Source organism: Lepidochelys olivacea, assembly GCF_965140295.1.
Source record: "Lepidochelys olivacea isolate rLepOli2 genome assembly, chromosome: 2".
Taxonomy (NCBI): Eukaryota; Metazoa; Chordata; order Testudines; family Cheloniidae; genus Lepidochelys; species Lepidochelys olivacea.
The window spans coordinates 161,693,362-161,717,749 of NC_140412.1; the positions used below are offsets into that span (position 1 = coordinate 161,693,362).

Here is a 24,388-nt window from a genome sequence, read left to right on the forward strand (position 1 = left end):
TTCTTGGAGTGCTCTCAATGTATCCTTCACTGGAAGTGATATTTTGGTACTGGGGCTCGACATACTACCTCCTGACTTGAGAACTACAGTGGTGGACAGAGAGACTGTAGTTACGGTGATGAGGACAAGTTTGTGGGAGGGGATTGGACCAGGTACCCGCAAGGCTGGGGAGATGTGGGAGGCTGCAGCTGCTAGAATGGGGTTCAGGAGTGGACACTTGTCATGGGAAGGTGGGGGAGCCTGCCATGCTCTTCCCTCAATTCTGCTTGTCTGGGCTGGGTGGCTCTCTTTAGGATCTTTGGGGGGTCACTTGGTAGCTCCACAGTCATTTTATAGGCATTGCTTAGCTAATTACTCAACCCTATCTTGTCACAGTGCTAGCAGCAAAAAGCTTGCTCCTGTTGCAGCTACTGGCTCTGGAGCTGAGACAACTGAGAAACCCTTGCCCCACTGCTAGAAATCCCTAGGATTTTTCTAGCTACAATGCTTATCTGGCTGGCAAGCTAGTCAGTCTCTGGGCTGCAAACAGGCTTCTCTCCCATCAAGAGAAGCAGAGCTCTGCTCTCCTTCCTGGTCAGCCCAGAGCTAGGCTAGGGCTCCTTTTAACTCCCCTCTCCGTGCCTAGCATTTGCTGCAGGTGTAGCAGAGTGGGGCTAACTGGGTCCACAGGCTGTCCTTAACCCTCTTGTTGCCAGTGTGGAGCCTATTTGCCTCATTAACCCCCTTGTTGTCAGTGTGGGGCCTATTTTTGCCCATCACGGAACTCCACTAGCAAAATACAGCAGGTTCTTGTTTTGCTCTCAGAGGTGAGAGAACAAACATCAGTGAAACGAGTGCATGTGACAAGTGACTGTGAGAACAAGAGCAAGGCTGTTGAAAGCAGGGAAATATGGACCAAGTGAGAGCTAATTTAAATACTATTAAAACTAATGTATACCACGCATGTCTTTACCAAACTCCTATGTAACTTGTCCTCCTCCAGGAGAAGAGAGAAATTAGAGAGAGAGAATCAAATATCTTTCTTCTGTGGATGGGAGGTCAAAATCTCGAAATACCCACAGTCTTTCTGACTGAAATCTCAGAATTCTGACTGGAATATCTGGGGGGGGGGCAGGATCTGGTTTTGTTTGGTTTGTTTTAATTTTCAGTGCTGTGTGCCAGAAACTGAAGACTGGCCTCCTCTGTTCAGTCACAGAGCAGGTTGTTACAGCTCTTCCCCTTGTGGGACAGTCACCCGGCTGCTGTATTAGACCCAACCTTTAGATCCCAGATGCTTCCAGGCTTCCTAAATCTGAGCAACATCCAGACATTGTCTCTAAGTCTGGCTTCTCAGGCACACTCCCAGGGCACAGATTTCTTGTGGGATGTGGGACCCTGTGGCCCAGCTGCCCAAGTCCTGTGCTCAACGTTCCCAGGTCTCTCCAGTAGCTTAGGCACACTCAACCCAGAATTCCTTGCTGGCACACTGCATTACACTTCAGCCCAGAACTGTGAATTTTTCAAAAATATAGGAGTTAGGATATAAAACGAGGAGTATCTGGATTGTGGTTTGTTAAAACTGTTCTACAGTACCAGTGCCTTTTCTACCATATCCATCTCTTTTACATATCTGTAGCTTTTCAGGACCTGGAAATCAAAACACAACCTGGAACTATTGCATTTGTGTATTAAATAAGTATGATTTGTAACACGGCTCTTCTTCTGGATCATCTGGGGCGCAGATGCTAAAACTCTGCGATAATATTCAGGGTAACTATTCCCGAGTCATGCTGACAAATAGATTCAGAAATCTCCCACCAGGATAGAACTTGGGGAGGAGCCAGCATCTTTTAGGGCCCACCGTGAACTAAGGAGATAGGACAGAATAAGTCTCAGAAGGAAATATTAGGAACTTCCAAGCTTGGTAAGTGAGCTTATGCTGAGGTTTATGCTGTACTCTGAACTCTAGGGTATAGATGTGGGGACCTGCATGAAAAACCCCCTAAGCTTATTTTTACCAGCTTAGGTTAAAACTTCCCCAAGGTACAAACTATTTTACCTTTTGCCCTTGGACTTTCTTGCTGCCACCACCAAGCATCTAATAAATATATAACAGGGAAAGAGCCCGCTTGGAAACGTCTTCCCCCCCTCCCCCGCAAATCCTCCCCAAACCCTACACCCCCTTTCCTGGGGAAGTCTTGATAAAAATCCTCACCAATTTGCATAGGTGAACACAGACCCAAACCCTTGGATCTTAAGAACAATGAAAAAGCAATCAGGTTCTTAAAAGAAGAATTTTAATTGAAGAAAAAGTAAAAGAATCACCTCTGTAAAATCAGGATGGTAAATACCTTACAGGGTAATCAGATTCAAAACATAGAGAATTCCTCTAGGCAAACCTTAAATTACAAAAAGACACAAAAACAGGAATATACATTCCGTTCAGCACAGCTTATTTACCAGCCATTTAAACAAAAGGAAATCTAATGCATTTGTAGCTAGATTACTTACTAACTTAACAGAAGCTCTGAAGAGCATTCCTGACCTGGTCCCAGCAAAAGCATCACACAGACAGACTCTTTGTTTCCCCCGCCCCCTCCAGCTTTGAAAGTATATTGTCTCCTCATTGGTCATTTTGGTCAGGTGCTAACGAAGTTGTCTTTAGCTTCTTAACCCTTTACAGGTGAAAGGGTTTTTTCCTCTGGCCAGGAGGGATTTAAAGGTGGCTAGCCTTCCCTTTATATTTATGACATGCCCCCCAAATCACAGATAGGGTGAAACGCTGTCTGTGATTTCTTCCTGGAGCTCTAGAGAAAACAGAGTTAATAAGACACATGCACCTCTAAATATACTACCAAGTGCATAAAGACTAACAATATTTTCCACATCTCAAGGATGATTTTAACCAGTTGATTCTGGGAAACTTTCAGGGGAGAGTGCACCAGTCACTTTGTTAGAAGCTCCTGAAATGTGTTGTATGTGGAAATCAAAATCTTGGGGAGCTAAACTCCACCGAATAAGTTTTTTGTTATTTCCCTTGGCAGTATGAAGCCATTGTAGCGCAGCATGGTCGGTTTGCAGGTGGAAACGCTGTCCCCAAACGTATGGGCGTAGCTTTTCCAGAGCGTAGACAATGGCGTAACATCCTTTTTCACTGACTGACCAGTTGCTTTCCCTCTCAGACAGCTTCTTGCTCAGAAACACTACAGGATGGAATTCTTGATCCGGTCCTTCCTGCATTAAAACTTCTCCCATACCATGCTCGGACGCATCTGTGGTTACTAGGAATGGCTTCTCAAAGTCTGGGGCCCTTAGTACAGGGTCAGACATGAGTGTCGCCTTAAGCTGGTTAAAGGCCTTCTGACACTCTTCGGTCCACTGAATGGCACTGGGCTGTTTCTTTTTGGTTAGGTCTGTCAGTGGGGTGGCGATTTGGCTGTATTGCAGTACAAATCGCCTGTAATATCCGGCCAACCCTAAGAAGGATTGGACCTGTTTCTTTGACTTTGGGACAGGCCGCTTTTGGATAGCATCCACTTTGGCCTGTAAGGGGTTGATAGTTCCTTGAACCACCTGGTGTCCAAGGTAAGTCACTCTGTTGAGGCCTATTTGACACTGCTTAGCCTTAACAGTTAGTCCTGCCTCCCTTATGCGCTCGAAGACTTTTTGTAGATGTTCCAGGTGTTCTGCCCAGGAATCCAAAAATATGGCCGCATCGTCAAGGTAGATGACTGCATATTCTCCTAATCCCACTAGGAGACCATCTACAAGTCTTTGGAAGGTGGTAGGTGCATTCTGCAGCCCAAAAGGGAGTACATCAATGAATCTTGTTTTTGTGTTACCAGTAAAGCCAGACTCCATGAAGGGGTGCGCATGGACATTAACTCAGTGCCTGTGGACACTGACCTGGAGGATGGGATAGGATCACAGCCTATACACAATGATTAAATCATTAAAATAAATAGAAAAAAGCATTTTACTGTCATCATGATACATGCAGTCTATACCTGCTCATATATGCACTGTAGCAAATGTAGAAATTACTAGTGCCACATGTGCCACCTATTGGTAGAAAGTGGGAAATTATTTCCACTAGTTTGTATTTACCAAGACTGTGGTATGAGTTTATATATCTACCTTCTATCACTCTCGTGTAGTCATCTGCCCTGACCCTGTCATAGCGTATGTATCGATATGTTTGAAAGATCAAAATGATCATAAATGTATTTTTAATTGAAGGTGATTTTGGAACAAATGTTTAAACTTTAGAAATACTTGTCATGGGCCCATGCAATCCTCTTGACTGTAGTGGATTTGCACAGAATATGAAAGAGCACAGCATTTGATCCATTTAACTTGTAAAGCATTGGAATGGGAATTGAATGTAACCAAAATTAAGTTATGTTCATGCTCACTTTAGTGTTAGAGAGCTTATTCCTTCACTCTCCCACTTCCCTGGTCCTTCTCGCATGAACAGAAAGCAACAATACCCGAAGTCCGAAGGTGCAAACAATTCGATGTTTATTGGTGTGAACTTCCAGCAAGCTTAAATACAAGTTCCTTTTTCCTTATTTTCGAATCCCAACTTACTTCCTGTTTGCCCCTAATTTATATAGTAATATTCTTAGCTATACCTTAACCAATCATTCTACTGAAATTTAACTAACCAATCCTAACATATAACATGATTAGCTAACCAATTATATCCCACCACCTTAATTAGTTTACACCCAGCAAAATGAATTATACAGCAGACAGAAACAATCACAGAACCAGACAGAGATTAAACAGACAAACAATAGCAAAGTGGGAATTATAATGACAAAACAATACAGAAGTGAGGATTTCACATCCCAGCTATTGATAAGTGAGTTCTTGCCAGACAGGATGCTATCAAACTAAGTTTCCTTTTACATTTTCTAGGCACTTCCCTTTCTCTGGAGGTGATAGGAATACAATCTTGTCCTGATAGTGCCTGACAGCCCAATAGCACCTTATTTCAATGTGACTAGTTTGGAATGTGAGGATGTGACTGTTCGCTTCCTAGCTTATGGCTGCCTCTGCTGCTTAGCCAAAGGCCTTAGCCTAAGAACAGGGCCTCAAACTGTCACAGTAAGAGAAGGCCCTTACACCAGCAGACAGTGATTTTGATTCTTTCTTTTATACCTCTAGAACTAGCAAAGTGATAAGAATACCCCTAAATTCTTAAAGTACAGGCCTTTGCAGACAGGCCTGAATATCTATATCCTAACATTTAGGCCTAATAAACTTGAAGACATTAGACGTCCCAGAACAGAGTCGACTGATAGTGGTCCTTGTTATAATACATGGGAGGAACAGTTAGAAATAGCTTGAGAGTTACTCCCGATTGCATCTCTACAAACTTGCCTGTTTGACTATTTGAATTTGCTTGAATCTTTTTATTTTTAATGAAAAATTGAGGAAAAATGAATGCTCAGCAGTTTCAACTGCTTACATTCAAAGAAGCGTGACGATGGCTGAAACAGCTCATTCGTTCAACAGTGGTAGCTTTAACAGAGTCTGCAGATGCTGATAGGAATGACAGACAGCCAGGCCCTAATGAAAGGCCATATTTAAACTATTCAAAAAACAAGTGTAAATTAGCCAAAAACAAATAAGCAGAGCTCAAAAACTATCACTGTAACGGATGAAGTAAGTAAAGTCTACTCATTAGCTTGATTCAATAGACAGAGAAACAAAACAACAAAAAATTAGAAAAAGCAACAAGGACTGGAAGGAGAGGTAGAGAAGGTGCCAAGAGATTTGAGACTGGACTGCAGTTTCTTCTTCAGCAATAAATGGACAGCTGGTCAAAGTGTCATATAACAGTCCTAAATCTCATGGGATTTTACAAGATTAACCAACACAATTTATTTTAGCTCACTTAGATCAGTGGTGGGCAGCCTGTGGCCCACGGGCCACAGGCAGCCCGTCAGGGTAATCCACTGGCAGGCCGCCAGACAGTTTGTTTCCATTTGCGTGGCCGCCTGCAGCTCCCATTGGCTGGGAACAGCGACCGTGACCCCTGGGAGCTGTGGGCAACAGTGCAAATGTAAACAAATTGACTGGCAGCCTGCCAGTGGATTATTCTGATGGGCTGCAGGTTCCTCACCACTGAGTTAGATACTAGCAGGAATTTTGGGGGGAGTAAGGAATTTTTCTGACAACCTTTCAGACCATTACCAGGATGTAAGACCACCACGCATATCTCATGTGACTTTGAGTCAGACCTTTTGAATTCAGCGTATCAGTTGTGGATTCTTATTTTCAATTCTCCAATTTATCCAAAATAGAAATATCATAATACTCTCATATCATGGATTACAGCACCAAGAGACAGGAACCTGAAACGAATGCACACACAGATGACTTGGTTAATGACCCAGTTCAAAGACCAGTCGTTTTCAAGGGGAAGGTCACATAACTACTTTACCTAATTTGAAAAAATAAAATGGGTTATGCAAAATTCCAGTTGTTTAGTCACTCAGGGCAAGTTTTTTTTTTAAATGGGGAGTAAAACGTTTTCCCACCCCAGACTTACCAGTAAGAGCTGTCATCTTGGTAAGGACTAGGTGAGTAGGTTTTGGTGACTAAATTTTCATGTACAAAGTTGTATTAAGCCAAGTAACCCTTTACACTGAGGAATAGACAGCATTATTGCTTTCACTGTAAAGAGACTTGCAATTACTGTGAAAAGCAATTTGTCAGTAAAAGGCAAAAACGTATTGAGCATTAATAGCTGCATTAGCCAGCCCTTTTGGCATGGAGTGCCAAGTAAAATTGGCTGGATAGCAGTTAAAAAATAGCATTAGATAAATACATTAGGTAGTAGATGCCTACTGTAACTGGCTGAAGACATATATCAAGACATCTCCACATGCCCCAAAAGACTCCAAGATGCCTTAGTCGGAGACACTTTATGGTGAACTAAAAACTGAAGATAAATAAATTCTTAGAGAAGCTTCGTAATATAATCTAGAACCAGAAACTTTCTATCTTGAACATCTTCCTAAGAGGATGTTCCATGATATAAGATGTATTGGAAGAAATAAGTAAGAACACCCATCTTCAAAGGAAGAAATACAAAAATGCAAATCCTTAACTTCAAGATACAATTACATGACTGCACATACAAATTGGGAATTTATACATCCAACTGGCCAATTAAAAGCATAACTCATTTGTATGCACAAATACTCAGTTTGTGGAAACATAGTAATTATATGTGCAAATAAGAGCACACAGCTGTATGCACATTTTACAAACACATTTGTGCCCCATTTCAAAATCGTGCTCTTTAAGTCCATATTAATCTAATGAATGACAAAAAGGGTCCTTGCTAAAGCAAATAACCTTACTACAAAAAAATCAGAGCAACAGGCGATAAACCGGCTTCCACTGGAGCTCAAGGAAATACTTTAGATTGATATTGTGATGTAAAAAGGAAGAACTTTTCTAAGCTGACTGATCTTCAGTCAGAGATTAACACAATTTAACTAAGGGGTATAGCTCAGTGCTCCAACCCACATGATGTAGCATGGCAAAATCAAATATGAGAGAAATTTAGCTGTGGATTTTTTTTTTTAAAAAAAGGGGAGTACTGTATGCAGTACAAGGGTATTGTGAGCATATTCGAATAATAACCCTGAAACAAGCAAATGTGTCAAAGGCACATCACTGGGTGTCATTTATACTAGATAAAGTATTCTAATGACTAGAGAATGGTCTTCAGCACCTTATAAAAACAATATTGGTGTTTAGACAACCAAAATAATTGATGAGTGCATTTTGGGACTTCACTTTCACACTTCCTAATAGCTGTCTCTAATAGTTCATGCAAACAAAGCACTATACACAGGACTTTAAAAATACCCTTTCAACATTTAGTTCTGCATGTTCAAGCACTAGGTTTCTATTGGTGTGTTGCCAGTCTCTATAAGCCTGTTGAATTAATAAAGTTCACGATACTTGGGGAATCCTGGAATGCAGTCAGGGTTCGAAGACAGTCTATTGGATCCGAATTTCAGGATCACCAGTAAATTTAAACTATGACTACTGCACTTTGGATAGTTGGGATTGACCCCCCATCCACAAAAGGAGGGCATTTATTTATTTAGCATTTGCATATTCACTGAGCCAAGCAATAGCATTCTCAGTGACCAAGTGGAACTCTCAGAACCCACTGCTGAATTTGACCAGCGGGTACTCTTTGACAGTGTGTATCATTGTTTAATCTGCACCGCAGCTGCAGCTTGGATTGCGTCAGAGACCTCAATGGTGCTGGTTGACTGCACAGAGGCCTTGCCCAGTCCGGAACTGGCTAAGAAGGGCCCACTGCCAACATGGCAGGTCAAAGCCGGGTGGGCGGGCAAGCATTAGGGTCTGTGATGAGGAACTGATTGATGGTTGGCACATACCTTCTCAAGCAACTGGCCAGCTGCAATTTCCCTCCTGATGTAAGGGGAAGCAATGTGGCTCAGAACTGGAAGACATGGAAGATGAGTTGGTCAGAGAGTTCCTGTGATGATGCGCATTGTTGAGTTGCATGTCAACGAGTTTATTGTATGCCAACCGACTCCATACTGGTGCACAGTACTTTGCTATTGAGTACGTGATGGCAAGGGCTGAGGTCTTTAGGGTTGGCACATCCACTCCCCATGAAGAACCTGCCAATTTGATGAGAAGGGTGTTCTTTGTCTTGATCTTCACTGCTGTCTTGCCCAGGGAGCTTTTGTATGTCAGTGTTCAGTCGAGGGTCATGCCTAAGTTAACTGGGTATGCTTCATGCTTCAGCCTCTGGTCATTCATTATGATGTTTAGTTCACTCTTAGCATTGGCATGCTGGAGGTGGAATGTGCTAGAGACAGTCTTTTTGGTGCTAGGCTGAAGGCGCCATGTCTTGCAGGGCATAAGAATATATATAGTACATAAGTCAGTGATAACGGAAAATTATGAGGTAGTGTGTGAAGACATACAGTAGGGGCAGTACACAATTTAAAATGTTTTGATTTACTTCTGTTTTATCTATAGTTCCCTTCTTTAAGCAACCTTATATGCATTGGATCAACAGCATAAGGGAGGAGGGATAGCTCAGTGGTTTGAGCATTGGCCTGCTAAACCCAGGGCTGTGAGTTCAATCCTTGAGGGGCCCATTTAGGTATCTGGGGCAAAAATTGAGGATTGGTCCTGCTTTGAGCAGGGGGTTGGACTAGATAACCTCCTGAGGTCCTTTCCAACCTTGATATTCTATGTTTATTTTCCTATTTCCTGAATGGACAATAAGGACATGTTACTACGCTCCAGAAATCAGCTATGGATAATGTAACATCTCTGTGTTTTTGAACTAATTGAAACTGCATTCTGACAGAAAGAAAAAGATCAAGATGAAGCCAATTGCTCAGTTTGCATCTTTTTTTGGCACTTCTCCCATCAGTGTACCTTTTGGGAGACTCTTTGTCAATGTTAAGGCTAGAGGGAAAGTCAGCGATGCAGACAATGCAGAGAATCTGGTGTTAGTAGTCATACACGGCAGTGAATGAATTTCTCTATATTTATCTTTATTGCAATTAATATAATACTTTGGTCAGTTGCGAGCTTAGATACCAGACTTTGACGTGGCAAGGTATGCCACCATTTTTATAGTACTGAGGAGAATCAAAATGATGGGGCTGTTGAGCGCCACCCTAATTTAAAAGACAAAAAGAAACAAAATTCAAAAAACCTACAAAATTGAACATTCAGAGCCTGTGGCAGTTTTCTTCTTTGGATGAAATGGAAAACAGATTCGGCAAGACGCTCAACTCCAGTAAATGAACACAAACACACAAGGCAATGGGACAGATTTTTTTAAAGTATTTAAGTTGCCCAGGGGGGTTGACAAAAGCATCTAAGTGGGTTAGCACCTAACTCCCATTGAAAGTTGCGCCTAAATACTTTTGTAAACATGACCAAATGCTGTTTTGCCTAATATTATTTTGATTTAGTGTCAAACATTTTTAAAGTTCCTGCTTCATCCCTCAAATAAACAAGAGTTCAGCCCTGTGTTGGAGTCAATAAGCATGGCTTCTTAGACTTCTGTGCAGCTACACCAATCTGTACCAGCTAATGATTTGGCCTAAAAGATAAATATTCAAAAATAAAGGCAAACAATAGATGGGAGGGACTTTTTAAACACATAGCATCAATACCTGGATGTACTGGCTATCCCCTGTCTCAGTCTCCTTCTTTCTTTACTATTAAATGCACCAGTCAATAGACAAAGATTTATTTTCCGTACTGCAGAAGCCTATGCAAGGCTAGGTTTATTTTTTGTGTTGGCTGACACTAAGTGAGCCAAGTATCGTAGTCGTGCTATCACATGAGGCATTTCAAATTCTTTTGATAAAGGCCTATTAACCACCTTTTATTTAGTTTGATATGTACACAATTCCCTTTGTCTCAGCAGTTGTAATGTTCATAATCTCTCTCTTCCTTACTGTAATAGTGACAATTGTATTTAGACTCCAAAGAGTAACTATTGTGTATCTGTTTTCTTTCCAACACACCAATGAATTGATACATATGCAGTTCTAAATCACAGTTTTCAAGAGTCATGGCAAGTGGGATGCTGACTGCCGGGCTTTTGGATGGAATTTCAATTGAATGCTTCCTAGCTCAACCAGAAATTTGAAACATTTGCTTTGAAGTCTGGCTCTTGATTGGTTGAGTCACACAACATGTAAAACCTGTAAAAACAGCAAATATTAGTCAACTTTATTTTTCCTTGTGAATAAATTATTATAGTATTCAAGTATAATTGACCCCTCACTTGGATCATCAATGTGATTTGAACCTTCAGTGCAAAACATATGAATCTCTAGTACTTGAGTTAAAGGAGTAACTGTTAGCAGACAGCTGCAGTAGGGTCTTACCCTCAGATGTGGACCAGATGTAGAGGGGGACAAAGACCCTCATTGCCAGCATGGTACATAAGTAACAGGTTACTTGGTCTTTGTCAGGTTGCCTATTGATTAGACATCCTCTTTTCACTGTCATTTGCAACAGGAGAGACACATGCACAGGCAAAATCAGATATTTGATTTGCTCTAATATTTTTATTAACAGGGAAAAGGAAATGATATTGACTTAATTATAAGATTTATTTAACATCTCATTTGCATGAAGGGAAGAGGTAAAATGATGGAAGAGAGGGACATAAGGATAATGAAATTGAAGCTGAGGGTGAAGTCAAGGAGTTGATGGGTGGAAGATAGATGGTGAGGGGACAGTAATGAATTTAGTTTTAAAAATTAATACAACTAATAAACCAAGCGCACATAATTACCCTGAGCATGTTGCCTTGTATGTTGCACTCTTTTCTTCCATCTTTTGCTCTTATGCTCTTGAGGGCAGGCAGTGTGTGCCCCGTGTTTGGATAGTTCATCCACACAGTGGATGTTGTCACAGTCTACTATAGTTACCACCAATAATGGTACATAAGTGAGTAAAATATTTGGCCCATATTTTCCGTTTTGGTTTTAGAGTAGTCACTTTTGAGAAAGGGAGATTATAATATATATGGGAACCAAGTTTCTTCAGGCTTTGTTGAGTAAGATCTCAAGGTAAAGTAGTATAGCAACAATAACAGACAGGATGTATAGGTTTCTTTAAGAAATTACTCTGTGTAGACTTCATGTGTTTGTATGGAGACAGTAGGTTCATAGTTGTAGCTCTGTATTCCTACTGCTGCTACAGCTTGTTCCAGGTGCTGTAAATCCTGGCTGCAGCTCGGGGTACCATAGACCTTGTCACAGCAGAAATTAAAAGTTTTACTGAATCCTAAAGAGAAGAGCCTAGAAGTCACCATGACAGTAGATGAGCTAACATCATCAAAAAGAACAGGAGGACTTGTGGCACCTTAGAGACTAACCAATTTATTTGAGCATAAGCTTTCGTGAGCTGCACTGAATGCATCCGATGAAGTGAACTGTAGCTCATGGAAGCTTACGCTCAAATAAATTGGTTAGTCTCTAAGGTGCCACAAGTCCTCCTTTTCTTTTTGTGAATACAGACTAACACGGCTGCTACTCTGAAACATGACATCATCAAGTTTACTGGTCAGTGTTTACATTGGACCTGATAAAAAATGCACTGAATTTCATGGTGGTATAGAGCAAGCTAGGCCGGCTACTTGCCACTCAGGGAATGCCAAGTTTCTTACTGAGGGCAGCTGCAAGCTTCCCTTGTACTGCTGGAGCAGAACAAGCATATTTTATTGGGGCCCAAGATCTGGCCCATAATATGAATTCTTTTTGTACTGAAAACTGGGTCTGGTCCCAATAGACTCTCCAGGTATTAAAAGAAGGATTACCATTCTTTGGCAAATACATTTTCAAGCACCAGAATTTGTCATTTCAAATAAGAGCTTCCCAGTTCCCATTCATTTTACAGGAAAGCATAACAATCCTTTTCAGCTTCTTTCAGAGAACTCTCTTTAATAATGCATCACATGGATCTTTTTGCCCCTTATACAAACCACAGAGAAGCAAGCCTCTGCTTGAATGAAAAAAGCAGCCCCAGGCAAACAAGCTATTTTCTTTACTATGCCGAGTAGAACATTTTTTTTATGCTTTTCCCTCAATTCCTTCAAAGGAGAAATTCTTTATGTAACTGAGGATGGACAAGAATCGGCTACATGCTAATAGACCCAAACAATTGGAATTCTCCTTCTGCTAAATAATCTCCCTAGCTGTGAAATGTGCTAGACCACTGTTTCTTAATTTGTGAGACTGGCTTTCCAGGAAAGGCCTCAATCTGTTCAAGAAGAGGTGGAAACAACCCAATGGAAAATGAACAACTATATATTTTTCTGTGTTACTGGATTGTTTTCATGAAAGACTCACCAAAAGCAGAACCATCTGATGAATAAAGTGGACCTAATCTGTCGAGGTATTAACATGCAAGTGTTTGAATTTATAAACACTAGAATCATGAACTGTTATGTGTTTGAACTTGTGCCCTGGAATTTTACTGACTGATACCTGTAATACAGATGGGTTTTCAACACCTGGTGTCAGGCAGTTTTAATACTTAGCAGCCATATTAGTAAATAGTTTCTTTGCTGTAATAGCTATTGCAAACAATTTAGTAAACACGAGATTAAATCTGAACATGTAAAAATAAATAAAATAGCTATTGTGCCCATCACATCTGAAGTGACAATGATCTCGTTTCAGTTTTAATTGATCTTGCATTGCAAGTCGAAAAATGGAAGCCTATTATCATGAATTTCATATTTTTTGCAGAAAAACTTCACTCTCCGCAAACGTTCACTGTAACCAGAGCTGCAGAATACAGTGCGGTGAAACTATCCAAGATTTTTTATTCTACTTCAATATTTCCAAGTTTATTATCCAAGCATGTGCTTAACTTTAAACCTTTGAATAGTCCCATTGAGGTCAATGGCACTAATCACAGGTTTAAAGTTAAGCACATGCTTACGTGCTTTACTGGATCAAGGCTCATAAGCGTTGATTGCACCAGCCTGTAATTTTAACAGCTTCCTGCAGCCACTGGGACTTTAAGCCATTCTGTGCAATGTTTTTGCATTCAGAACATGGTCTTGTGAAAATCACTGGGGATTATAATGGCCACAATAAATCATGAGATACCTGCAAAATAAGAGAACAGTTTGATTCAAATTACTTATTATTATCCTGACATTAGCAGTCAGTGAAGCCAAGTTTGGAGGGTTGTCTGGAAATCTCAGGAATTTCAGGACTTTTGCTTTTGTGTTGGCAGAAATCAGGTTTGGCACACAGATAACATGTTTGTTTGCACTGGACAAGGGTCATATGGTACAATGCTGGCATCGATCTGCAGTAACTGTTTAGTAGAACAGCATGACCATGGTGCTTTTGAATCTGATAAGAGGAAACACTTTTTTGTACAGAATGCATAATCGATCTGTCTTTCTAAAAATATCACCAGGTTGGCGGATTTAGGCTGTTCGCATTGATGCTTAGGCTCTTAGTTACCAAGCATGAGAAGTGAACAGTTGTTGGATGGTGGACCATCAACAAGCTCTGTGGGTGTAAAGAATGATTTGTATAGTGGGCAACCGCTCCATATGCTTCAATTATCTTCTAGCACTCCAACACTCATACAATCTGCTCACTGGAAAGACATGATTGTATGACTTATGCTTTACTTGAGGCTTTCTCATTGTGGTATGAATCACCTTATTCTTTTACTTTCTCTTCACATCACCCATCTGGCTGCTTTCTGGTAGCTCCAGAACTTCTATGACAACAACTTCTGTCTGTTGTTCTGCAGGGGTATGTTTCTTGATGTTTATTTTTCTTTGCTGTGCACAATCCAAAAACTAATTTTCTAATGCTGTTGAGGTGACTGGTAATGGCAGAAAGAAGTTAACTTGGATTACCAATGGTATCCTAGTGATGCAACCTACTTATTAGGATCCAGTCTAGGCAAAACACTCTTTTCTGCCTCAAAACAAAGTCCAAGCGAATGCAGCTGTGGTTTTAGTGACATCATGTCTTGCTCTGTTGTCTCCGAGGAGCTGTAGTTCAGGATAACCTCAGCACATGTTGTAGTGTTTCTCTTAAGCTTGTTCACGTTCACAACGTCCTCCAGAAGAGCACTGAAGGCCATCAAAGTATGGAGAATGTCGTGTGTATAGCGGCTGCATTGTTCCCTCTCAGTGCTCTTTGAAGAGCTAAATCTCGTCACCAGTGCAGCCTCATGGCAAAGTTAAAAGGTGAAACTGAGAGAGGACCGTCTTTTCTTTCGATACTCTGTGTGCAGACTGGTTGCCTTGCATTCCTGTCACTCTCTACAGTAGGCACTGTTAGAAGCAGCATTAGCATTGCTCCACCCCGAAACTACTCTACATCCAACCAACACTTACAGTCGTCATGACAAAGAACAGCAGAACGTTCCACCTCCAGGAGACGCACAAAAATGGCCCTAGCACCAACAAGATTATATCCATCGGGGAGGGCAGGACAGCAAACATCTCCAGGTCCAGCCTTTGTATTGCGTCTATTTCTATTAACCATTGTGCCTAGGGGATTGTGAGGTGATCTGCTTGTAAATGTAGGTGGGTTGTATATTAGCCCCTGCAAACCATGCTGGAACTGGAACTATGGAATATTGTTGCTGCATTGAGGACCATGGCCACAAAACCTAACTGTGATTGAGTTACAACTTTCACCTCGCTGCAGTGGCCCCCAGCAGATGGTCTGACAGTCAGAGGTTGCAGGAACACAGCAGAGGGAGCAGCACCCCAACCGTGCTCTCTGCTTCTGACTATGCCCCCATGTCAGGGAAGGTGGCACAGAGAAAGTGACACTACCTGGGAATTCCACCAAATTGGAGGAATCCTTTGCTGGCTGTTTAAGCCAGCATTACATCATCTTTGCACCACCAAGGGGCTCATGACCTCTTCCTATGATGATTGTGCTAAGCAAGCTGAATATATGTGTCTTGCTGTGTTTGATGAAGGAAGGTACATAAATGAAATTCTAAAGGTAATGGACTTCACGAGGACAGCACATAAGGGGAGTATGCACATGCAAGAAATTTGGCAAACAATTATCAAAATTGGATGAAAAATAGAGGATGATATAAGACAACCAGGGGAATTAAAGAATCAAATTTACTGGCACTGATTTTCAAAATGACTGTTGTTTCAAAATGCTGAATGTTATTTAAGTGCCAGTTAATTAATCTCTTTCTTTGGCCTCAAGCTACTGTCTGATCACACAGGAGGTGAGTAAAGGGAAGTGTGCAGATCAGACAAGGAGTTGTTACCTTCACAGATAAGACAACAGTACACATGGAAATATTCAACAAAATGTGTTTCTGTTACCTGGGAGTTCACCAGCTTAAGCAGAAGCTAAAGCAGCTGCGGAAGTTTCACATTTTGTCACATAATACGATATGAAAGGTACATTTTCAAAATTTTCACAGTTTGTATGAATTTATGAATTATGAATTTAATCCTTCCACTGATACTGACACATTGTATTGTTTAAACAGGCATAATGGATCTGGAATTCTTTGACTAGAAAATTGTCTATGGTGCAGTGGTGTTCTTCATAAGGCTATTCGATCCACACAGCTTTTTTCAAGGTTGGGTTCAACAATAATATGTAGTTTCACTAATACCGTAATTCTGTGTCTGTCATGTTACAAATTTATTGGACTATTTTTTTCATTTGTGTTCATGCACTGAACTGAAGCACACACCTGCCACAGCTTTACTGAAGGGGATGAATTGGGTTTGGACTTTGCCTGAGTGAGTATTGGTGTCTGATGAGCTATTTTCATTTTTTTAAAAATCCACAGATGCTGTATTGCACTATGATTGACATTACATGTTTGTCTTTGCATTTCCTAGCACACCAGATAGCTTCCCCCACTGGAGTTGTATGGCACCAGATGAAGAATTTCAGTAAAAAAGCTGCAAAGACCCAGAGAGGAGGAGGATCTGATCATTGGTCTTGGAAGGAGGTACTGCCAGTCAATTAGTACAATAGGTACATAAACCACCTTCATGAAGTCATACCTCAGGTCAATCAGTACTAAGGTATACTAAACAGCATGTAAACTGGTAACTTGGGTCCCTGATCCCTTCTGGCTGGGCTGAATACAAACAGACCTCTCTACCCTGTGTGCTGTATGGCCCCTTTTCACCATAGATCTGAAGTTACATAAGTTCAAAGTTGACTAGTCCATGTGTTTCTGAAATAGAGCTTTGCAAAATACTCCTCTGGCCACTGTGCACATAGAGACCTGTATCTGTGAAAGCATCTCATGTAGTGGAAGTTTTGCTTACGCTACAATGCACAGGAAGCTGCTGATATGTCAGAGCTACAACCTCTGCTTACCTCTGGAGACCCATCTGGCTCAGTATAAATAAATGGTCATATTTCAAACCAACTGGGAATACATGTTTTTCCGAAGGTATTACAAGGGCCTTGAACCATAAAGTGCTGGGTGCAAGTGAACTCAAGTGAAGAACAGCAAGTGTGCACTCACAAGACAGAACACTAAATGTTTCCAAACCTCTGTACAGGGAAAAGAAATTGATGCCAACGCAGTGGATATACTGTGCTGTCAGTTTACCTTCTCTCCTCTTAAATACAGAAGAGCAGAAGAAAAAAGGATCAGCGTGCCTGAGAGTGGTAATTTTCAAATGGCCAAGATGCTTGTGATTGTCCCATCTGCTGGAAATAGTTATAGTTAATTTCAGATGCACAATTCCTTTTATCCCGAGTTTAAATTACATTCAAAAAGACTTTTTTACATAAACTTGAAGAAAAGGCGAAGATCAGCAAAGAATGACACTTCCCTCTTCTCTCTTTTCTTTTACTCACCCTTTGTTTATTCTTTTCTCTTCCCCTTGCAATGCAAACAAAAGGCAAAATAACACTGATAATTCTTTGCAGGTCTGGCAGAGATGCCTCCAAAGCATTTTATGACAAGATACAGCTAGGATACAGTAAACAGCTTCCATGCTAGCAGGAACGTGCTCACACTTCTAGGAAAGATTATCCACAGAGAATCAAAATTCTGCTTATTTTTCTTCAAAAGCAATGATGTTATTCTGCTGTATAGCAGATTTTCAGATTAATCCCCTTGAAGTTTACCAGACAACGAACTTCTGTTCAGAACGTGTTGGTTCGCTTTATTTAGGCTCGTTGTCTCATTTAGTAAGAGTTTGCTAAAATCTAGCAAATTATTGACTCAACAAACTAAATATTCTAGATGAGGACTACATGTTTGTCCAAGGTACTTTTGCCATGGTAATGCAGTCATACCTCTCACACTCCAAAAATGCCAGTATATGAGAAAAGCCATCAGAACATGAGACAATGGCCAAAATGTGGAATACCTGTGTTTTGTGGCACATCATGCAATCAAAGCCATTTTAACTTGACATTTAATGATTAACACTATTTTTAACCAACTTGCAAAACAGGTTGGTCTCTCACAGTGAGAAAACATCCTGAAGAACAGGTTTTATCATTCAAAGCCATTATAATGTCACTTATTGGGGGGGCAACAAAATCCATCAGCCTTTTTTCTCCTTCCTGCCTCATTCTCAATCCATAACATGGCTCTGAGGAAAAGTCAGGAAGCTACCTGACACCTTCAGCAATGGGCTCACTGGCGAAAATGGAAATAGCTCCATGTAACTTACCTTGGCTCCAACTCTTCTTCCTATCCAGACAGCATCCCTTAGCAGCTCCTTCCTCTGGGAGCAGGCCATATTCAAGGGTTTCCTCCTTTGTTTATTCCCACCAGTTGGCCACCACTGCTGATTGCTGCTGTCTACAGCACGCTTCCAGGCTTGTTGGAAATGCAGAATGAGAGGATCCACATGGGCTCCTAGGCAAAATGTGTGGTTGAGAGGTCTGAATGCAGTTCTACCTTAGTTAGCCAATTCCTTCACTAGTATTCCCAATGTTAAATATTATATTTCAACAGTTTAACTGCACCAGGATATAAAAAGAGGCTCTAGGAAATAACGAGCTTTTATATACAGTAGAACCTCAGAATTATGAATACCAGAGTTACTAACTGACCAGTCAATCACACACCACATTTGAAACCATAAGTACAAAATCAGGCAGAAGCAGAGACCTCCCACAAAAAAAGCAAATACAGTACAGTACAGTGTTAAATGTAAATTGCTAAAAAAATAAAGAGCAGCGTTTTTCTTCTGCATCTTAAAGTTTCAAAGCTGGCTTAAGTCAATGTTCAGTTGCAAACTTTTGAAAGAACATCCATAATGTTTTTTTTCAGAGTTATGAACATTTCAGAGTTACAAACAACCTCCATTCCTGAGGTGTTCGTGACTCTGAGATTCTACTGTAGCTCTTTTCATCAATAGATCTCAAAGCACTTTACAGAAGAGATCAGTATCATTGCCTGTATCAGTATCATTTTTGTAATCAGGCTATTCGAGGCACCCTGCCTGTTTCACAGACCAGAACAACCAAACCAGCTTCAGCCATTGCAACCTCCAACCATTCCAAACAAGACAGCATGAGCTCCCTCCTTCTACACCAACTGCGGGAGAATTCTCAGCTGTATTCCTGGCAGGGCACAGTCTGCGTGAACAGGTATATGTTGCTACTCATGTAAAACTCCTCAGAAGAAAAAGAAATGAGGGAGACAAAAGGATTGGACTGTGGCAGAGTGGGCAGAATGGCTTCGCTTTCTGTCTCCTAAGTGCTGCATGGGTATGAGTTTTTCTCATGTGCCTTAGTTGTTCTGAGTTGAGTTAAACCTGACTGATGGCTGGAAGTGGTGTCCTGGGGACCTACAAAATCTTTTAATTTTGTTTGTCTGGAATTCTCTGTCCTCCGATTAAATAAACACAACTCCGGAAAAGGGAAAATTGGGTTTGAAATTAAATCAGATGAACTGACCTTAGATGTGTATTGACACAAAATTTGGGCCTCTGACATGTACAGATTTAGTGGCTGACTTTAGAAGATTCTTTTTTCCACATCACTATGTATCTCAGTGTGTAATCAAGACCAACTTTTTTAATGTGCTTCTGGTCAATACTCTCAATAGGCTCTTGAATAACTGTCAAGGCTAATTCCCCACTCTGGCACTTTGAGTACAGAAGGTGGGGGCCCACAAGGATTCTAAAAATTAATGCTGGCCGCTCCAGGCTTGTATTAAACTCCCAAGGTTACAGCTTTTCTCTGACCTTGGATTGGTAAGTGCTACCACCACCCTAGTGCAGAACCCCTTTGAGAGGCCAGGAAGGCGCACTTGGGAATTCCTTACGGTGGGGTACCCTCAAGCCCTTTCACACATACCCCCACCTCCAGGGAAGAGCAGAGAAAGAAAAAGAAGGAAATCAGCTGTTGCCACCAGCTAATTAAACGTGCACAAACCTCTTAAGACACAAAAATCCAATTGTGTTCTTAAATTTTATTAATAAAAAAAAGAAAGAAAATACATCTGGGAACTCAAGCTATTGCTAGATTTTAAAAAAGCAACTACAAAGATTAAGTACCAAGAATAGCTTTCTTGAGGTCCAGTTTAAAGGTTACAAGAAAAACAAAAGCACCTCGAGTTAGCACAGAGGAAGCAACAAACCCATAACAAAATAAAAGGAATAAACCCAATCACATCTCCCTAGACATTTCCTGATCTACTTAAATATCTAGGGTTTTAAATGAGTAGTTTCTAGGTATGATATTGAGGATTGTTTCATACCTGGCCCCAAGCTTCTTACAGTATGCCTCTGCTCTGTCCACCTCTCCCCGGGAGAACAACAACAGACAGACAAAAGGGGAGTCTTGTTTCAATTTTAAAAAGTTCTAGCCTTCCCATTGGCTCTTTTGGCCAGGTGCCCACTCACTTCCTTTTACCTATACATAGCAGTGAGACTTTTTAACCCTCTACAGGTAGAGCAATTAGAAAACAGCTACTAACAGGAATTTTATAGTTGCTGGCTGGCTGGGTGTCCATAAAAGGGAGCTCCCCTTCCCCCCGCCCATCCCCCCACTTCATTTATCATGATAATAACATTTGCATCATTCTTCACCTTCATTTTCAGTAACTAAACTTTGTTCTCCTAATGAGACCAATCCAGAAAATTAGAGAGATTTGGGTTGCTGCATATCAAACTAAAGTCAGATATGAGTGACTGATTTTAGATTTGTATAATACTTTGATTTTGGCTACAGTACTGTGTTATAATACAGTGCTCTGTATCTTATTCGCAAACACTGAAATGTAAACACTTCATAAATCTAGAATGACAAGATTGACTTCTGGGTTTGTTGTCTCAAAAAGACACAGCCACTTCAGAATCATTCATGTTATACTGGCAGATTTAGATATCAGTATAACATAACAGACTCACTTAGCAATACAATTTGTATATTGTATTGTAATGAATGTCAGTAAGTGCACATAGTAACTCAAAATCAAGTTTACTGATGGAATGTAGATACATCAATATTTATGAAAAGTCTGAAATGTTCCTCTTGCTATCTCTACACAGTTATCTTCATGGCTTAGAGAATTGTTTTCTAGTGCAGTGACCTTTCAAATACAGCTACGTGATTATTTCTAGTCATCCACATTCAGTTAAACAGGTGTTTACACACCTGAGCATTTTTGTCCTTGTGTGAATGTTGGGCCACAGCTGGATATGAATTTTGAATGGCACGTTTACAAACCAAATGTGTGTCTGGTGTTTTGTTTACAAAACAAATGACAATATGCATTTTCTTTATTACTTTTGATCTCATAATTTCAGGTGTTCCTTTCTCGGGCAACTGGGTCGGCACTTGAATGTGTTCCTTGTTTATTAGCAGCTGCCTCAACATAACGCACTAATTCTATGATAAGGCATGCATAATAAACATACATTAAAAAAGTTTTTCCATTAAAGTGATAACTACATTTTTCAGTATATAATACATTTTCCCCAAGTGGAAATATGAAGTGCAGTTTGAAATCAATACTTCTAGTTGATAAATACTTTTTACTTTGTCCTCTTCCTGAATGGATTAATGAGATTTCTGCATTCTAGATAGGAGGATAATGACATGCATACCACCTATAATCAAAAAGAGACAATGCTTGGTTGCTATTTGTTTAATTTATTTTTCTTCATTTAATATTCAAGATGGTACTAAGCCCAGAAATAATTTACACCAAAGCCTTGTCTACACTCAGGGTGAAATCCTGGCTTTTATGAAATCAATGGGAGTTTTGCCATTGACTTAAATGAGACCAGGATTTTGCACTGAAAATTCTCAGTACAGATGCAATCCAATGGCATAATGGTCTCTAATAGTATTTTCAACACTCCTTTAGTAATACCTCCTGAGATGTAGCTTGATCCTTAGAACACCACTGGAATGGGTAAGATTGAAGTTCTTAACATTACTGGGGACAGTGATTACCAATCAATTGCCTACAGTGATTTTTTGGTGCTTTCTTCTTGTCCTGTCTGACACTCCATTTGCAGCGCTGTGCTATCTATAAATAACTAAAAGTATGGATGTGTAAAATCCATAAAACAAAAGTTCTTTAGCTGAAGTTCCTAACCACAAGCTAACACTGTGTAAGGTTTCCTATCGCTGAGCTTTGTATTACCAGTTAGAAAATGTGTGGTGGTCACTAGAACAAGCCAAATAATGTCGTGACTAGTTATAGAGCTGAAGACATATCGGATGCAGTCAGTTCAGAATATGTTTATATAAGAGCTATTTCATATTACATTTAATTACCTGGGTAAAATAATTCAGTCAGGTCTTATCCTTTGAATATTCCTCACTAACTTACATATGTGTTTTGAAGTGGTCGTCTTTTGAGCTGGTTTATCTGAATGCTGCTGAACCGTTCGAGTTTGTCAGACATTGCTATACGTGCAGTGCTTTGCTGCTTTTTTTTGGTTTTGTTTTTCATTTTTAGGCTCTGAAAGTAACATCTTTTTCTTTATCTTTTTTTAAAGATAAAGACATTCCCTGCTGATACAGCTAATCCTTTTTTCGATCCTTTTACAACAGTACCACAGTTTTCTGTAAGTAGAACATGCAACTGAAAAACTGTGTATTTAACACAGCACTTGCGACTCCAGATTATTTTTTTAAACAATGTCAGAAGTTTTGCCTTTAACAGTCCTAATAAAGATACTTTCCAAATGTGGCTTAGACTGCAAATCAATCAAATATGGCCATGACTTGTATCGTAAACTTGCCTTCATTGGTGTGTTGGAGATTACTAGAAGCAGAAATAAGGATTGAGGGTGAAACACTTCAGGGCAGCAGGTCACAAAATACAGCTGCACTCCCACAGTTCTACTGTAGAGGGCGTGGGTGAGGCTGCACAGACTCTGAATAAACAGGAAGGGCAGGCAATGGTGTGGGCATAGCCACTAAATCCATACGCTGCATGGAATCTTTGCTGAATTGGCCTTTGTCCCCTTTACAAAGCCTGTCTCTGTCTTCTAGGGGACCTAATTTTCATGAAAATTGTATTCTGAATTGAAACAAGGAGTTACAATTAATATAAAACAGTTGTATGATGATGACTACAGTCGCATGCTGCTATAAACGTCCGTGTTATTTAACAACCTAGAGCTGAATCTTGGAATCCTTACTTCTTATTTGGGAAAATCTCCCATTAAACCTCCCTGGAAATGTTGCTTGAGAAAGAAGTGAGGTGCGGGCTTTGGGATATGTCCCTTTGCACAAGGCATACTGCACAGTACCACATAAACAGGACTAATAACTGTATAACAATATAAAAATAAGCCCGACCGATCTAATAATACTGTACCCTGAATGCCCAACCTTAGAGTAGCAGTGTGAGTATGATAGGTAGAAGAAACAAGACATTTAAACAATTGAGGGACTTGTTAAAATTAATATTAGAACTCGAAACAACTAGGTATTATGCATGGGACTCTGACTGAAACCCTCTGCATGTCCTTCCCAAACTGGGATGTGGCTTAGCAGCCACAGAGGAGAAACCTTCTCATGTTAGAATTTCACTTCACAGTCACGAGTGTGATATTCCTAAATTAAACTCATAAAATGAAGTCATTCCGACTTAAACCTTAACTTCTGTCCTGAGCCCCAAATCTGTTTTCTCTCTCATGTGGTTAAATATGTAATATGGAACCTTATTCACAACTGGGACAGCTATAGTATCTGTCTGCACTTAGTGAGTTATTAAAGAAAGAGGTAAAGGCTTGATCATGATCCCCCTTACCTTGGGACACTTTCTTTTGGGGGAGGGGGTGAGAGGGAGTCATGTGTCTATTTTTTAAGTCTTATTTTAGTGAGAGAAATTGAAAAATTTATCAGAATCTGCTTCATATCTATTTTTTGCTCTAATTAAAAATATCCCAACATATATATTGAAATCTTTCAAGCCCATCAAAACAGAATTATTGAAAAAGTCATCCAGGCTGGATGGTACCCACTTTAATAAAAATGGCAAGAAAGCTTCCACTTTTATGTCCCGGATTAAAAAACTGAGTTACACACAGAAATCTGTGCAGAATAATATCCCCACTAGTTCCCCTGTAAAAAAGGTCAGACAACACTGACATTTTGCTAGGTTTCACTGAACACCGAACTGAAAAATGTTCGCTTTGTAATGAAAGCTGAACATTACTAAAAATTTCCATTTAGCTAAAAAGCTATTTTGACATGGAAAAGTTAATGGAAAATTTTTGACCAGCTCTAGTAATTAGGTTTTGTTGGGTGGGACAAGAGGGAGGGATAATCAGCATATAAATAAGTTCTAACTAACCTATCCACAATTCATCTTTTCCTCTTCAGAGTACTGGTTCACTGAAAAAAACCACAATGCAACATCACAAATATCTAAA

At 40.3% G+C, this 24,388-nt stretch overlaps 1 protein-coding gene across 3 annotated transcripts in view; it reads left to right on the plus strand.

Moving 5' to 3' along the window:
- The window catches only part of EPB41L4B (erythrocyte membrane protein band 4.1 like 4B), a 246,643-nt gene that overhangs the window by 215,248 nt on the left and 7,007 nt on the right, over positions 1–24,388 (plus strand). For all 3 annotated transcript variants that reach the window (XM_084619648.1, XM_084619649.1, XM_084619650.1), the window contains one exon: positions 22,502–22,570. In XM_084619648.1, the coding sequence (XP_084475774.1) occupies positions 22,502–22,570 (69 nt within the window). The remainder of the gene's footprint in view (positions 1–22,501; positions 22,571–24,388) is intronic.